Consider the following 13,192-nt stretch of genomic DNA (forward strand, 5'->3'; position numbering starts at 1 on the left):
TTATCTTGGCGCCTGGGACAGGCACGATAGTGGCGAAGAGGAGATTGAAGTAGGCTACGCCAGACAGACCTGAGGGCGGCTGGTGAAATGTCCCTCCACCACGGCGAAAACTTTGTCTCCTTCTCATGGACCGACGACGACTACTGGATGTCATGGGACTTTGGGACGAAGTAATAGACTGGGGTGAAGAGGAATTGTCAGCCCCAAGAATTCGGGACACGTGGAGCCCGATCCGCTATCCTGTCAGGTGCAGGAGTGTGAGGAGGAGACACAATAATGTGGAGAACAAGAAAAGGAGAAATTAATCCCGTATAAAAATCTGAGGAGCCTTAAAAGTTGAAGGAGACATTAGAACAGGAAAGAAGTTATTTTAATACTGGATGGTTTAAAGAAAATGTAGGACTATATTTAAAAAGATTGAAAATATATACTGTGTAAAGATCTTCATATTAGATAAGCAACGTTAGTAAAAAATAAAGTAAAAAGAGCTTTGCTCTTACAGAAGTAAAAAAAACGCATTCCAATTAGCATACCTAGTGGTCAAGTCAAACATGACTTAAGTTGAAGGTGGATTTTTGTGAAATAGGGTGGACCTCTATTCTGCACCTCTATCCAATGATTTTATTTGTATATTTATTTTTTCTATATATTATTTATCAGTGACTGAAGAATCCCAATTAGGCTGATATTGTTAAACTTGAAAAGATAGATTTATATTAAATATAAATAAAAGACAACTTCCTGTTTGTGGGATGAATTTTATCATGATCTTAAATTTTTGTCACATGTCTCTTCACAGTTTAGTTATCGCACAAATTGTGCAAATTTGATGTAAAACACTTCTTTTGATAAAATGATCCTCTATCTATACCCTGTGCTTTCTCACAACCACTCATAAGTTCACACAATTACTTGCAAGAAAAACATGACAGAAACACATCTATTCGCTCTTCTTGAATGCACCTCACTGCTTTATTTACAGCAGTTATTTCCATTGATATCAAGATTTGACATCTGAAGCCAAAGGCGTCTAGTAGATGCTCCTGTGCATCTCGGAGCTGCTGGCTGATCAGAGGTCCAGGATGATTAGTATAATTTTCGGATTAGAAAAAATAAAGATTCGAGACAAACATGTAAAAACATTTCTACAACCGGCAATACCTCGAATGACGACATATCAACTATGTACAAAAACATCAATAATATATTTATATATACTTTTATCATCATCTATACCCACTAAAATATATCAAAGCAGCAACTATTGGTCAATCTAAGGAACTCTTTAGTCAAAAGTCCTGAAAACAGTTTAAATATCCTTCAGCTGTAAATGTGTGAACACCGGGGGGAAAAAGAGAAAAAGAGCACAGGCAAGCAAATAAATAAAAAAATAGAGTCCAAAAATCTGTTCATTCTCTCTGTGTAGTCTGGAATACTGAGTAGCAGGTAGAAAAGCGTCTTGTACCTGTAGACAGTTTGTTCTTGGAAGGACGCTAAATGTCATCCTACAGTTCCCAAATTCAACAGGTTTGCCACCAAAGCCAAAAGAGTACAGATTCAGACACAACTCCATGTTCTCGTGACATAGGCCACAAACAGAGTAAGGTCACTTTTTTTTTCCATCTGTATTTTGTCTTTTTCTGGAGAGAGTTGGTGGATGAGGAGAGAGTCTGAGGAGATGTAAGGTTTAAAGCAGCCTTCTGGTTGTCTGAGGTTAATTTCACAGTTTGTTCCATTTGACCAGTCCTTGAAACCTGGCAATATATATATATATATATAAAACAAAAAACAAAACAAAAAAACAGAAAAGAAGCAGTTAATGTGTATTTTCTTCTTTAAATACTAAAAAGCCCGCACCCTGTATCATCATCATACTGAGGCAGTAAAGAAGAAAACGAATGTCCTGAGATTCCTTTCTGAAGGGCTTCTGATATAGAGCTCAATAAAAGTGAATCTATAAAATGATGAAAAAAATGTGAATATAGCTTGATGGGGTTAATAATATTAGGAAGGGTTAGATCGGGGTAGGGATAAGATGCGTCCATTTTTCTTGCTGCCATTCATATGCGTATATGGCACATGCTCCTCATAACTCCCTCGAAGGCCCACGGATGAGCCCTCGTCCCCATCTAGACAGCACTCTCTCTGAGAGTACGAGGAAGGGTCCAGCGGGATGCTCTCCATGTTCTCCAGGTCCATATCAAACTCTTCCGTCTCAGGCGGCTTGTTCTCTTCACTGTAGAAGAAGGAGACCTCCTGAAACGAGGGATGCAGATCCTCCCGGAGCATCTCGATGATCTCCTGGAAGCTGGGCCTCATTTTGGGATTGTAATGCCAGCTCATCTGCATCAGGTTATGCCTGGAAGATCAGGAAACAGGAGACATGTCAGTTAAAGACTGATTTTGTTAACATTCCACTACATTTATGTTAAATGTAAAGCCATATCAGCAGCAAGGCTATCTTCATGGTGAGATCAAAGTGAAATAAAAGTCATACAATTAACAAAAAACTATATAAGACATTTAAGATTAATATAAGAGAATATGTCTAAAATACATTCAGGTGACACATATCAGCTACACACATCTATGAATTAAAACATTGTCTATTTACATAAAAAACAGTGCAGTCCAGTAAAATATGTTTAACAGTCACTGGCGTTTGACAAGGAAAGCATGATGGTGGTTCTTCACCTTTCAATAAATAAGTGTTAATCTTAAATGATCTAAAAGGCACTAAAATAACTTGATACAATTCTTATACTAGGATTCATTTGCTATAACTTAAAAATTCCAGTAACAGTTTCTAAGTCAATTTATGGAGATACATTATAGCTATACATTTCAAGTTTGTTACTAATTGTCTTCTAGTAAGAAAAAAAAAGATTATAAAACATAATTATAAACAAAATGTTGAAAAGAATTTATAGAAAAATACGAATATTTCTAGCAAATACAGAAAAAATGCATAGCTTAAAATAATAATATAAAAATATAATTCTTTCGTGATATGCAGGTGAAAATATTGGCAGGGCAAGTAGACTACTATAACTACTGGTCTGACTGACCAGCAGAAAAAAAAAATCCATTATGAGCCTAGATATAGTAGGCTAAGGTTTGTATTGCAATAAACACCAACTTTGAGATGTTAACACGGGCAATTTTTCAGTAATACACTCACAATCTGTCTGCGCAGTTGTCGGGCCTGTCCAGGTATCCTCCCTCCATCACAAACTTAAGGACTTGTTCATTGGACAGCCCCTGGTAGGGCTGCTCAGCCAGAGTACTGATCTCCCATAACACCACACCGAACGACCTTGACAAGCACAACATGGGTCATTAGTGACTAAAACATACCCTAAGGATTGTCCTACAACAATGACACGTCTTTGTATGGTTGTTTGTGTGTGTGTGTGTGTGTGCACATGGTCGACTCACCAGCAGTCTGAATGAGCGGTGAAGACTCCATCCTTCAGCGACTCAGGGGCCATCCATCTCACAGGAAGCAGGCCCTTCCCACCCTTTCTGTAGTAATCCGTCTCATAAATGTCTCTTGTCATGCCAAAATCTGACAGCAGTCAACACAAGACAAAATAACACCATTAGAAAGCGCTTAAAATACAGATGACATAATCCACGTGCGAGACATACTACAACACATCCTGTGCTTCATCCACACTTTTAACTCCTTTTTCATTATGAGTTTGCATTCAGCGTCTCATTTTGGCACTTTTGTGTGGCATAGCTAGAATATTTGACTTGCTTTGTGCAGTTATTTTATTTCAGAAACTTGCATATTAGACCCAAGACTAGTTCCACCTGGACAGTGAAACATTTATCATAAATGGACATAATTATATACACAGTTTTTTCATCCACATGAAAACGAAGCATCTAAAGTGACACCTATTATGAAAAAATACATTTTAACAAGGTATTTAGACAGGAATAATAATTGTGGGGCCCGGTTAATCAGTTCAGAGTGTTTGCCTTGTGTTTATTCTTATGGACAGTAGACAGAAAATGCATTTAGAGTCATCTATATCTACTTGTCACAGGTTCACTTAAAATAAAGGAAAAATTAGTACAAGATTATACATTATTAAGATTAAATTATTAAATTATCTTTTTCTTTAAATGTGAGCTATTCAAATGCATTTTAATTTAATAATTTGTAACTCTATACTGGGCAAATCAACCTTTGAGAGACAATTTTGAATATTTAACATTAATAGTTTGGTATTGGTATTATCCCTACATCCGAATATGCATACTTCCCTACTACAGTATGTGAAAAGAATAGTTTGTCTGAATTCATAAAACATTAGGTGTAAAGTACCTAGATGACCTACTCATTTCGGTGAGATTAGAAGTGCACATCTGATGTCCACTTTAATATCCTGTTAGGCCATGCTATATAGACCATACTATAACTATAAAAGACCATACTGTCTTTAAAAATCACGAAAAGATTGTTTCTCATCAAATGTTGTACCTACTCAGAGTTTAATGCAATTTCAGAAGGACCTTTTGGCCACCAACGTGAACATTTACATCATACTGCTTATTTAATCTACTTACTAGCATACTGACTCCTGAGACTGTGCAAGTTATGTTGGGACATAGGATCGCTCAGGCCGTTGCAAAGGAATTATAGAGACAGGACCTCCTTAAAGGGATAGTTCACCCAAAAATGAAAATTAGCCCATGATTTACTCACCCTCAAGTCATCCTAGGTGAATATGACATTCTTCTTTCAGACGAATACCTTTGGAGTTACATAAAAAAAATGTCCTGGCTCTTCCAAGCTTTATAATGGCAGTGATTGTCCGTTTCTGTTTTTAAGTCCATAAAAGTGCTCCACATGGCTCCAGGGGTTAATAAAGGCCTTCTGAAGCGAAGCCATGCGTTTGTGTAAGAAAAATATATCTATTTAACATGTTACAAAGTAAAATAATTAGCTTCCGGTCAAACGATCATATGGATTCCACTTAAAGGGTTAGTTCACCCAAAAATGAAAATGATGTCATGAATGACTCACCCTCATGTCGTTCCAAGCCCTTAAGACCTCCGTTCATCTTCAAAACACAGTTTAAGATATTTTAGATTTAGTCCGAGAGCTTTCTGTCCCTCCATTGAAAATGTATGTACGGTATACTGTCCTTGTCCAGAAAGGAAATAAAGACATCATCAAAGTAGTCCATGTGACTACTTTTTTGAAGCATCGGAAATACATTTTGGTCCAAAAATAACAAAAACTAAGACTTTATTCAGCATTGTATTGTCTTACGGTTCTGTTGGGGATCCGCGTTCACGAGTCCGCAGTGACGCTGCTGACGTAAGACGCTGCTGACGTGTATCTGGTGCGTCCGTGTATTCGGGTTCAAATAAATATGGCTGGGCAAAAAAATGCAAGTGTTCCTCTGTGTGGAAATCCTTAGACATGTTTGTGAAGATTGTTTTGTTTCCAGCGTGCGTCTCCCTCAGACTGTAAACGAAGCTCGGGCGCACAAGACACACTTCAGCAGCGTCTTACGTCAGCAGTGTCACTGAACGCGGATCCCCAACAGAACCGTAAGACAATACAATGCTGAATAAAGTCCTAGTTTTTGTTATTTTTGGACCAAAATGTATTTCCGATGCTTCAAAACATTCTAACTAACCCACTGATGTCACATGGACTACTTTGATGATGTCTTTATTTCCTTTCTGGACAAGGACAGTATACCGTACATACACTTTCAATGGAGGGACAGAAAGCTCTCAGACTAAATCTAAAATATTTTAAACTGTATTCTGAAGATGAACGGAGGTCTTACGGGCTTGGAGCGACATGAGGGTGAGTCATTAATGACATTATTTTCATTTTTGGATGAACTAACCCTTTAAGTCTAAAGGGAAACTTATGTGAGTAATGCTGATATTTACGCTACTTCTGACGCTACTTTATAGTTACTACGCTACTTCTGACGTCTCAAGTTGCGCTTTAGGCATAAGTGGACTGCGTATGGCCGGAAGCTAGAATTTTAATTTGTAACGTGTTAAATATTGATATTCTTCTTGCACAAACGCATGGTTTCGCTTCAGAAGGCCTTTATTAACCCCTGGAGCCGTGTGGAGCACTTTTATGATGAATAGATGCACTTTTATGGACTTCAAAACAGAAACGGCCATTCACTGCCATTATAAAGCTTGGAAGAGCCAGGACATTTTTTTAACATAACTCCGATTGTATACACCTAGGATGACTTTTTTTTTAACATAACTCCGATTGTATACACCTAGGATGACTTGAGGGTGAGTAAATCATGGGCTTATTTTCATTTTTGGGTGAACTATCCCTTTAAACTTTAAATAAATATTCCCCTATCACATTACGTACCTCCAATTTTTACGGTCAGGTCTTCGGCCACCATGCAGTTCCTGGCAGCAAGGTCACGGTGCACAAACTTCTTGGCGTTCAGGTAAGCCATGCCATCTGCTATCTCTGCGGCCATTTGAATCATCTCTTTCAGCGTTGGAGGAGGTCGACCTGGGTTATTCTGTAACAACGTAATCAAACTACACAGTAAAAGTCAGTCCTTTTTTGGGGGATTGTAATGTGTAATATTAACTAATCTAATATTTTACCTCCTTAAAACATATCTAAAAGCTCTAGCAAGTCTGATAGTAACACTTCTGGTATTATTTGTTACCTCTGAGTCAGGTCTGAGAGAACGCAGGAAACTCTTCAGATCTCCATGTGTCATGAGCTCCATCACCACTAGAGTGGGCTGGCCTTTAGACACCACCCCCAGCAGCCTCACCTAACCCACAAAATCACGTCAGTTACTGTACATATCAGACTATGTCAAAGTCCAACCAGTGTTATTGTTAACTAAACCTAAACCTAAGACTATTAAATCATTTTCAGTAATTTAAATAAAACCTGAAAAAGCACATGTATTCCTCGGTTTCCACAAAAATATTAAGCAGCAAAACTTTTCAACACTGACAATAATAAGGACGGACCATTATCAATATTTGAGCACCAATAATAATAAATAATATCTGATAATGATTGAGCACACAAATCAGAACATCAGAATGATTTCTGAAGGATCATGTGACTAAAGACTGGAGTAATGATGCTGAAAATTCAGTTTTCATATCACAGAAATAAATCACATTTTAAAATATATTCAAATCGAAAACTCTTATTTTAAATTGTAATAACATTTCACAGTATTACTGTTTTACTGTATTTTTGATCAAATAAACGCAGCATTGGTGAGCATAAGAGATGTCTTTCAAAAACATTAAAAATCATAATTATTCGATTAAAAAAGTTGCCTAGGTAACTAACTTAAACAAATTTACTACAATTTTTATGAAAACTATTAAAAATAATAATAAACAGTATATAAACAAAACTAAAACAAGACTACAAAACATGCAAGAGACATTGTCTTACCACATGATGGCAGCTGAATGCCTTCATCACGGATGCTTCGTTGAGGAACTCAATCCTCTCTCTGAGGCTGGCCGACTCGTTAACCGTCTTCACCGCAACACAGGTCTGTGGCTCGCCTTTAACTATGTCCTTTCCGATGCCCTCATACACCATGCCGAAAGATCCCTGGCCTAACTCTCGCAATAGATTAATCTTTTCACGTGGCACCTCCCACTCGTCTGGCTCATATACTGCACAAACACAACAGACAGTGTCATTTTTGAAATGGAAAAGATCTCAAGCAAAAGATAAAGTCATTTTAAAATGTGATAATCTGCCTAAAACGATGGTTAATGTGATCAACTCTTCTATTAAAAATAAAATTAAAATTATATGTGCATCAACCCCAGCATTTGCTGCCAGAGGTCACACGCAGAGGGAAAGGAAAATTGCTCACCCTCATCTGGGCTGAAATACTCTGGATTTGGGGAGGTATAAAGTCGCCCAGTTGGACCTTCTGTTTGCCTGGTCAGAAGAACACACAAAATTAAATTAATTCATTACCTACCTAAAAAAAACCACTTTCCTACAGTTTTCATGACAATCACAATACAAGACACTTACTTTTTCTTGAACATGAAAAAGCCCACACTTCCCATCACAAGTAGTAAAAAGACACAGATCACCGGACCAATCACAATCTTCAGCATGTTGGATGGGTCCACACCTGTTCACATAGACGCAATGAAAATATATATATATCTTCACTTCCAAACCAAGTTGTGTGCAGGTGCAGTACACAATGGAGCAAATAATATTTGCAAGATTAAATCAAAAATATTATCTATATACTGATATTAATAGGAAGCCTTATATGCCAAGGAATATTTTTTTTCAAATTAATATATTGTAAGTAAACAAATAACAAAGTAAAACAAAACCAATTTTTAGTAGTAAAAAAAACAAAAACCTACTGATGATATCTTCCATATTGAACAACTGTAACATTTTGACCATTTTTCCCTAATGAAGACTAAGAGGTTGAAACTTTGAAAGTTGCTCAATAAAATTGTGTCAATAGTATGACTGTGTTAATATTTAGTCTTTTTTCCACATGTACAAAGACAAACCTATTCAAATTTCAGTTATGTGGGTCTCATGTATAATTTAATATCTGAAGATATAATATTCATAGGCATTATGGACAAGCCATCTTACGCAGGTCTTGAACATAGAAGTGTGTTGGCTCTGTCCAGGATCCATTGCCTGCCAGGGAGGTTGCTCTAATCCGCACCGTATAGTTCCCAGGGTGCACCACTCTCAGCTTGCAGCCTCCGTCTGCAATATAATTCTTCCTGGATACGCAGTGGTGCAGCTCCTAAGACATAAAGGCATGCAGTTAGGTAGATAACCCATATTGCAGTGCACATCGGACTCAAGCCACCCATTATCCAGTGGCAAAGGCTCTGTTTTTATCATGTTTTTAAAGTCCATCTCACTCTAAGGCTGCGTTTACACTTGGCATTAACATGCGATCACCGTGATCTGATCAAGCAGATCGGATCATAAGCCAATCAGGACACGGTGCGTTTACACCTGTCCACATCAAGTGACTTCTGAATCTGGATAACAGATCGGATCTCGCATTCCCGTGGGAAAAAAAAGAAAAGAGAAAAAAAAGGATGGCTCTGGTGCAAAGTCGACCTGAAGTGGTGGGTTTTCTTTTAAATCAGTTTTCAGTCGGGGGACATTTTACAAATCTCACAAAATGAGGAGGATGAAGAGGCCACCAGTACTAATAATCTGGATGTGCCATAATGGAAACGGTACAGAAAAACGTATGGGTCCCGAGAACGTTGCCAGTTGTGCTGGGAAAAATGCTCGTTCTTTGCAGAAAATTAATGGTTCTGCAACTTTCGGGTGCGAAGGCAAACATTCCAGTATATTTGCAATGTACTGCACTCGACTATCGCAAAACCACACAGCTACGTGCAGCAATTCCTGGAGAAAGGAGGGGGAATAATGACAGTGGGCGGGGTTTTGTGTGACGTCCACCTGTGAATGCAGACACGATGGCTGGATTGCGTTTACATTACACTGAGATCCGATCACAATGCATCCTTGACTACCTGCGAACCTGGACAGGCTGATCGGATAACATTTGTCTTTTCAATGTGTATGTGGACAACATCCGGATCAAGGTGGGAAATTAACTTTTTTGCCCACCAGCCACAGTGGCTGGTGGATGCCCAATTTTACCAGCCACTTGTATTTTTTACCAGCCGCTTCTTCTGGAATTCAAATTTATGAATGAGAACTGTGACTTTGATAACATTGATGTCCATTACAAATATGTAATTCGTTTTATCCATTTAACAATATGAGTTATGCTGCACTCAGGAGCCAATTTATGTTTTCCTCCGTGGATGCTTACGGGCGCACGCCCTTTTAAAAAAACAAAAAAAACTATTTTTGCACTATTCAGCACAAACAGGGCTACCATAATATGTGAGCAACATGTATGTACATGTTTTTATTTTTGAGAGAATTTTATGCATGGTTATTTTACAGTTTATTTTTTAATATTAGTTAAGGTTGTATGACCATAAATGATGGAGTATTTAAATGTATTTTGCTGCTATTTGAAAAAAATCCAGCAAAACGCGCCAGCGCTTTTGTCGACCCCAGAGGGTTAACTCGATAATAAAGCCGTAAAGTAGGCTATCTTTCAACTCAGGACAGCACCACTTCTCACAAATACAGATAGGATTGGAGATGAAAAGTTTAACTGACACGTAATAGAGCTCCAGAGCACCCACGGTATCGGCTCCTATCCTCTGCTAAAACTATCGCTAAACTAAAAAAACTATAGCTATCTAGCCATCACATAACACAACTTCAAGTTAGTAATTTACTTGCACATCCAAACGTAGTTCCGAAAAGATCTGCCCTTTTTGCCGATCGCATGGACGTTTCTGAATAGAATTGGTCATATTCATTATTGACTCTATTTTAAGGTTAGTTGTTCCTCTAACGAACAAATTGTTTGCATTTTCGGACGACGCATAGGTTCGCAGTAAGTACAGTGCATGGACTGTTCGACGGGAAGGTAGGCTAACCATTCCCTCGTTTTCCCTTCGTCATCAATGCGCCACTTGTTCGAAAAGTACCTTCACTTTTTATTTACTTCACCCTCAACAGTTTGTACATTCATATACTGCTGACTCCGCGGCGGGCCTCTTAACACCGGGTATATGTCACCACATTTTTTTAATTTTCCTTTCATCTGTACCTCAGCTCAGATATAGCCTATGTGTCACGGTCCGTTCAGTGCCGTGTCCGTGCGCTGTGTCCGTGACGCACAGCGCTGAAAACCAATCAAATTAGTTACTCGACAAAAGTGCATTATTTTTACTTAGCAACAGCATTCTTTGACAAAAGATGTCCAATCCGTTACAAGGAATGTTTTAAGTAGTAACCAATAAAAATATGTTTTACAATTCACCCGCCACTCTGGCTGGTATACAAGGCAAAGTCACCCGCTTCTTTGAAAAAGTACCAGGCTGGTGGCGGGTGCTAATTTCCCACCCTGATCCGGATACAGGTCGTATGTTAATGCCAGGTATATTACTCATCAGACTTTAATGAAACTGCCATAGGTCTGTGTAAACAATTACAACAGTGTTTCAAATCCATTAACCGAAACAGGTGCATGTGCCACTAAGTGCAAAACCATCATGTTTTGCTTTGCTTACAACAATTATTAAATATAATCATCACTTGTTTATCCGAGGCTTTTTTAAAAACAGTATTAGGAACATTACTACTGTCTCTTGCTGGATTTCTCTATGGTTACAGAAATACACAGCTGATGTAATTATGCTAAAATAGCTTGTTTATTTGGAGATTTCAACAGGATTGATAAAAATCAGTTTAAAAGTGCAGCCAGTGTTAATAGGAACAGAGTGATGGCTTCAGTCTCCATCTTGTGTAACAACTCACCTCTGTATCTCCCAGTCTCTTGTAATGGACTTCATAGAGAATAATCATGCCGTTAGGGGCCTTAGGCTCCATCCACTTGATGTGTACAGAGTACTCAGACACCTCATAGATTATCAGACCCACAATGTCATCAGCTTTTTCTGTACAAAAACAGAAACAAACAGATGTCAATAGGGGATATAGCCATAAAAAATAGCTATACTTTATGAAATAATGCATGATAAAATTACAATCCCACACCTTCGGGCATGGTGCGGGCACTGACGTAGGCCGCCATACTGCAGCGAGCGGGGTCATTCTCATGGTTACAGGCATGGATTTCTATCTGGTAGCTGGTGAAATGGCGCAGACTGGAGATGACTGTTGACTCTTTGGCATGAACAATCAGTGAAATCTTATTGGCCTCTGCTTCCTCCTCTGGGCTACGAGTGGCAGAGCCATTGGGCAATGAGGAGGGCGTAGTGAAAAGACGAGAGGAGGTCCTATTGGCAATGCCCACCAGAGATCTGCGCTGTCTTGATGGCCTGTGTACGTAGAAACATGTAAAGAGAAGTTAAGTTATGATTCAAGTCGAGGTTCTAGAGCCAGAATTATTTTAATCATCATAATATAATTACTTCTACAATAGACTGATACTTTGTTTTAGACAATAAGAGTTTCTTTTAATTTGACATTTTTCTTGCTGTGGTGGCACACCACTACTAAAATGAATACGGAGGAAACACTGCTATCAGAAAATTTCGTATTAAAAAAATAAAAATCTGAACATGTTTTACATATGAACCGTCTCTTCTTTTGTCAACACGTGTGATAAACTGAAAACACATTTTCAGAGGAGCATAGAAGGACCTGCAGAACTCTGCATCTAATCTCCTGTTGCATTCAATGCAATTCTCTCTACAAAGACTGTGAAACCTACAGGGGATGTGGACAGAGGACTACAAGGATTAGATTCTACTGTTTTAATGTGGCTGTGGGCACTTACTGATATCTGATTTTCTATTGGATGTAATGCTGCAGCAGTAGCCCAGAACAGACAATATTTGTACCAGAACATATTAGATTGGGTTTGCATAAACCCTCACTGTGTTGCCTTGTGTAGATTTTGTTGTGGGTGTTCTTGTTGTTCATTTGTCTCAAAAGTATCATAAGATTTGTTTGTCAGCGGGGCATTTAGCTGTTCATTAGTGCTGTGTATATCAGTAAAAAAAAAAATCTCATCAGCAAATCAGGCATTACAACAAGACATTAAAAGATGTTTACAATTAATACAAAAAAATTTGAAAAAAAAGAAACGAAATAAAGCCCAATTCCTAAAGGATATATTAGTGCTTGCTTAACCCTCTAGATGAGGTGGGACGAATAATTGATAAAACAATACATTGCAATATGGTTTCTTGCAGTACATTATCAGTACCCTTGACACTAATGCAGATTGCAGTTTGCTTTACTCTATACCAAAAATTGCATTTTCGTTCTTGAACAGCTAAGAACTCTAGTATGTTCAGTTTATGATGTTCAGTATGTTCAAACGTGAAGTGGGCGTAACTTGAAGTGGGCGTAACTTGAAGGGGCGTAACTTGAAGTGGGAGTAACTTGAAGTCTTGAAGGTTGCAGGCAGACTCTATACTAAAAATTCCAGTTCATTGGGCTCATTACAAGCATCACCACTAGAGGGAGCAAAGGAGCATTTCATGTGGTTGGTTTTAACTATTCTAGTGGTAAACCACTACCAGAGCAACAGAGCCTTCAGTTATT

At 38.3% G+C, this 13,192-nt stretch overlaps 1 protein-coding gene across 2 annotated transcripts in view; it reads right to left on the reverse strand.

Moving 5' to 3' along the window:
• Positions 1-744: 744 nt before the first annotated feature.
• The window catches only part of insra (insulin receptor a), a 66,928-nt gene continuing 54,480 nt past the window's right edge, over positions 745-13,192 (reverse strand). For both annotated transcript variants that reach the window (XM_077232514.1, XM_077232520.1), the window contains exons 12-22: positions 11,675-11,958; positions 11,435-11,574; positions 8,651-8,810; positions 8,057-8,159; positions 7,890-7,957; positions 7,454-7,683; positions 6,696-6,806; positions 6,383-6,542; positions 3,439-3,568; positions 3,182-3,316; positions 745-2,359 (exon numbers count right to left, since the gene is read on the reverse strand). In XM_077232514.1, coding sequence (XP_077088629.1) covers positions 2,005-2,359; positions 3,182-3,316; positions 3,439-3,568; positions 6,383-6,542; positions 6,696-6,806; positions 7,454-7,683; positions 7,890-7,957; positions 8,057-8,159; positions 8,651-8,810; positions 11,435-11,574; positions 11,675-11,958 — 1,876 coding nt within the window. In that variant the 3' untranslated portion in view covers positions 745-2,004. The remainder of the gene's footprint in view (positions 2,360-3,181; positions 3,317-3,438; positions 3,569-6,382; positions 6,543-6,695; positions 6,807-7,453; positions 7,684-7,889; positions 7,958-8,056; positions 8,160-8,650; positions 8,811-11,434; positions 11,575-11,674; positions 11,959-13,192) is intronic.

Source organism: Siphateles boraxobius, unplaced genomic scaffold (assembly GCF_051911475.1).
Source record: "Siphateles boraxobius isolate OS27281-9 unplaced genomic scaffold, OSU_SipBor_1 1, whole genome shotgun sequence".
Classification (NCBI taxonomy): Eukaryota; Metazoa; Chordata; class Actinopteri; order Cypriniformes; family Leuciscidae; genus Siphateles; species Siphateles boraxobius.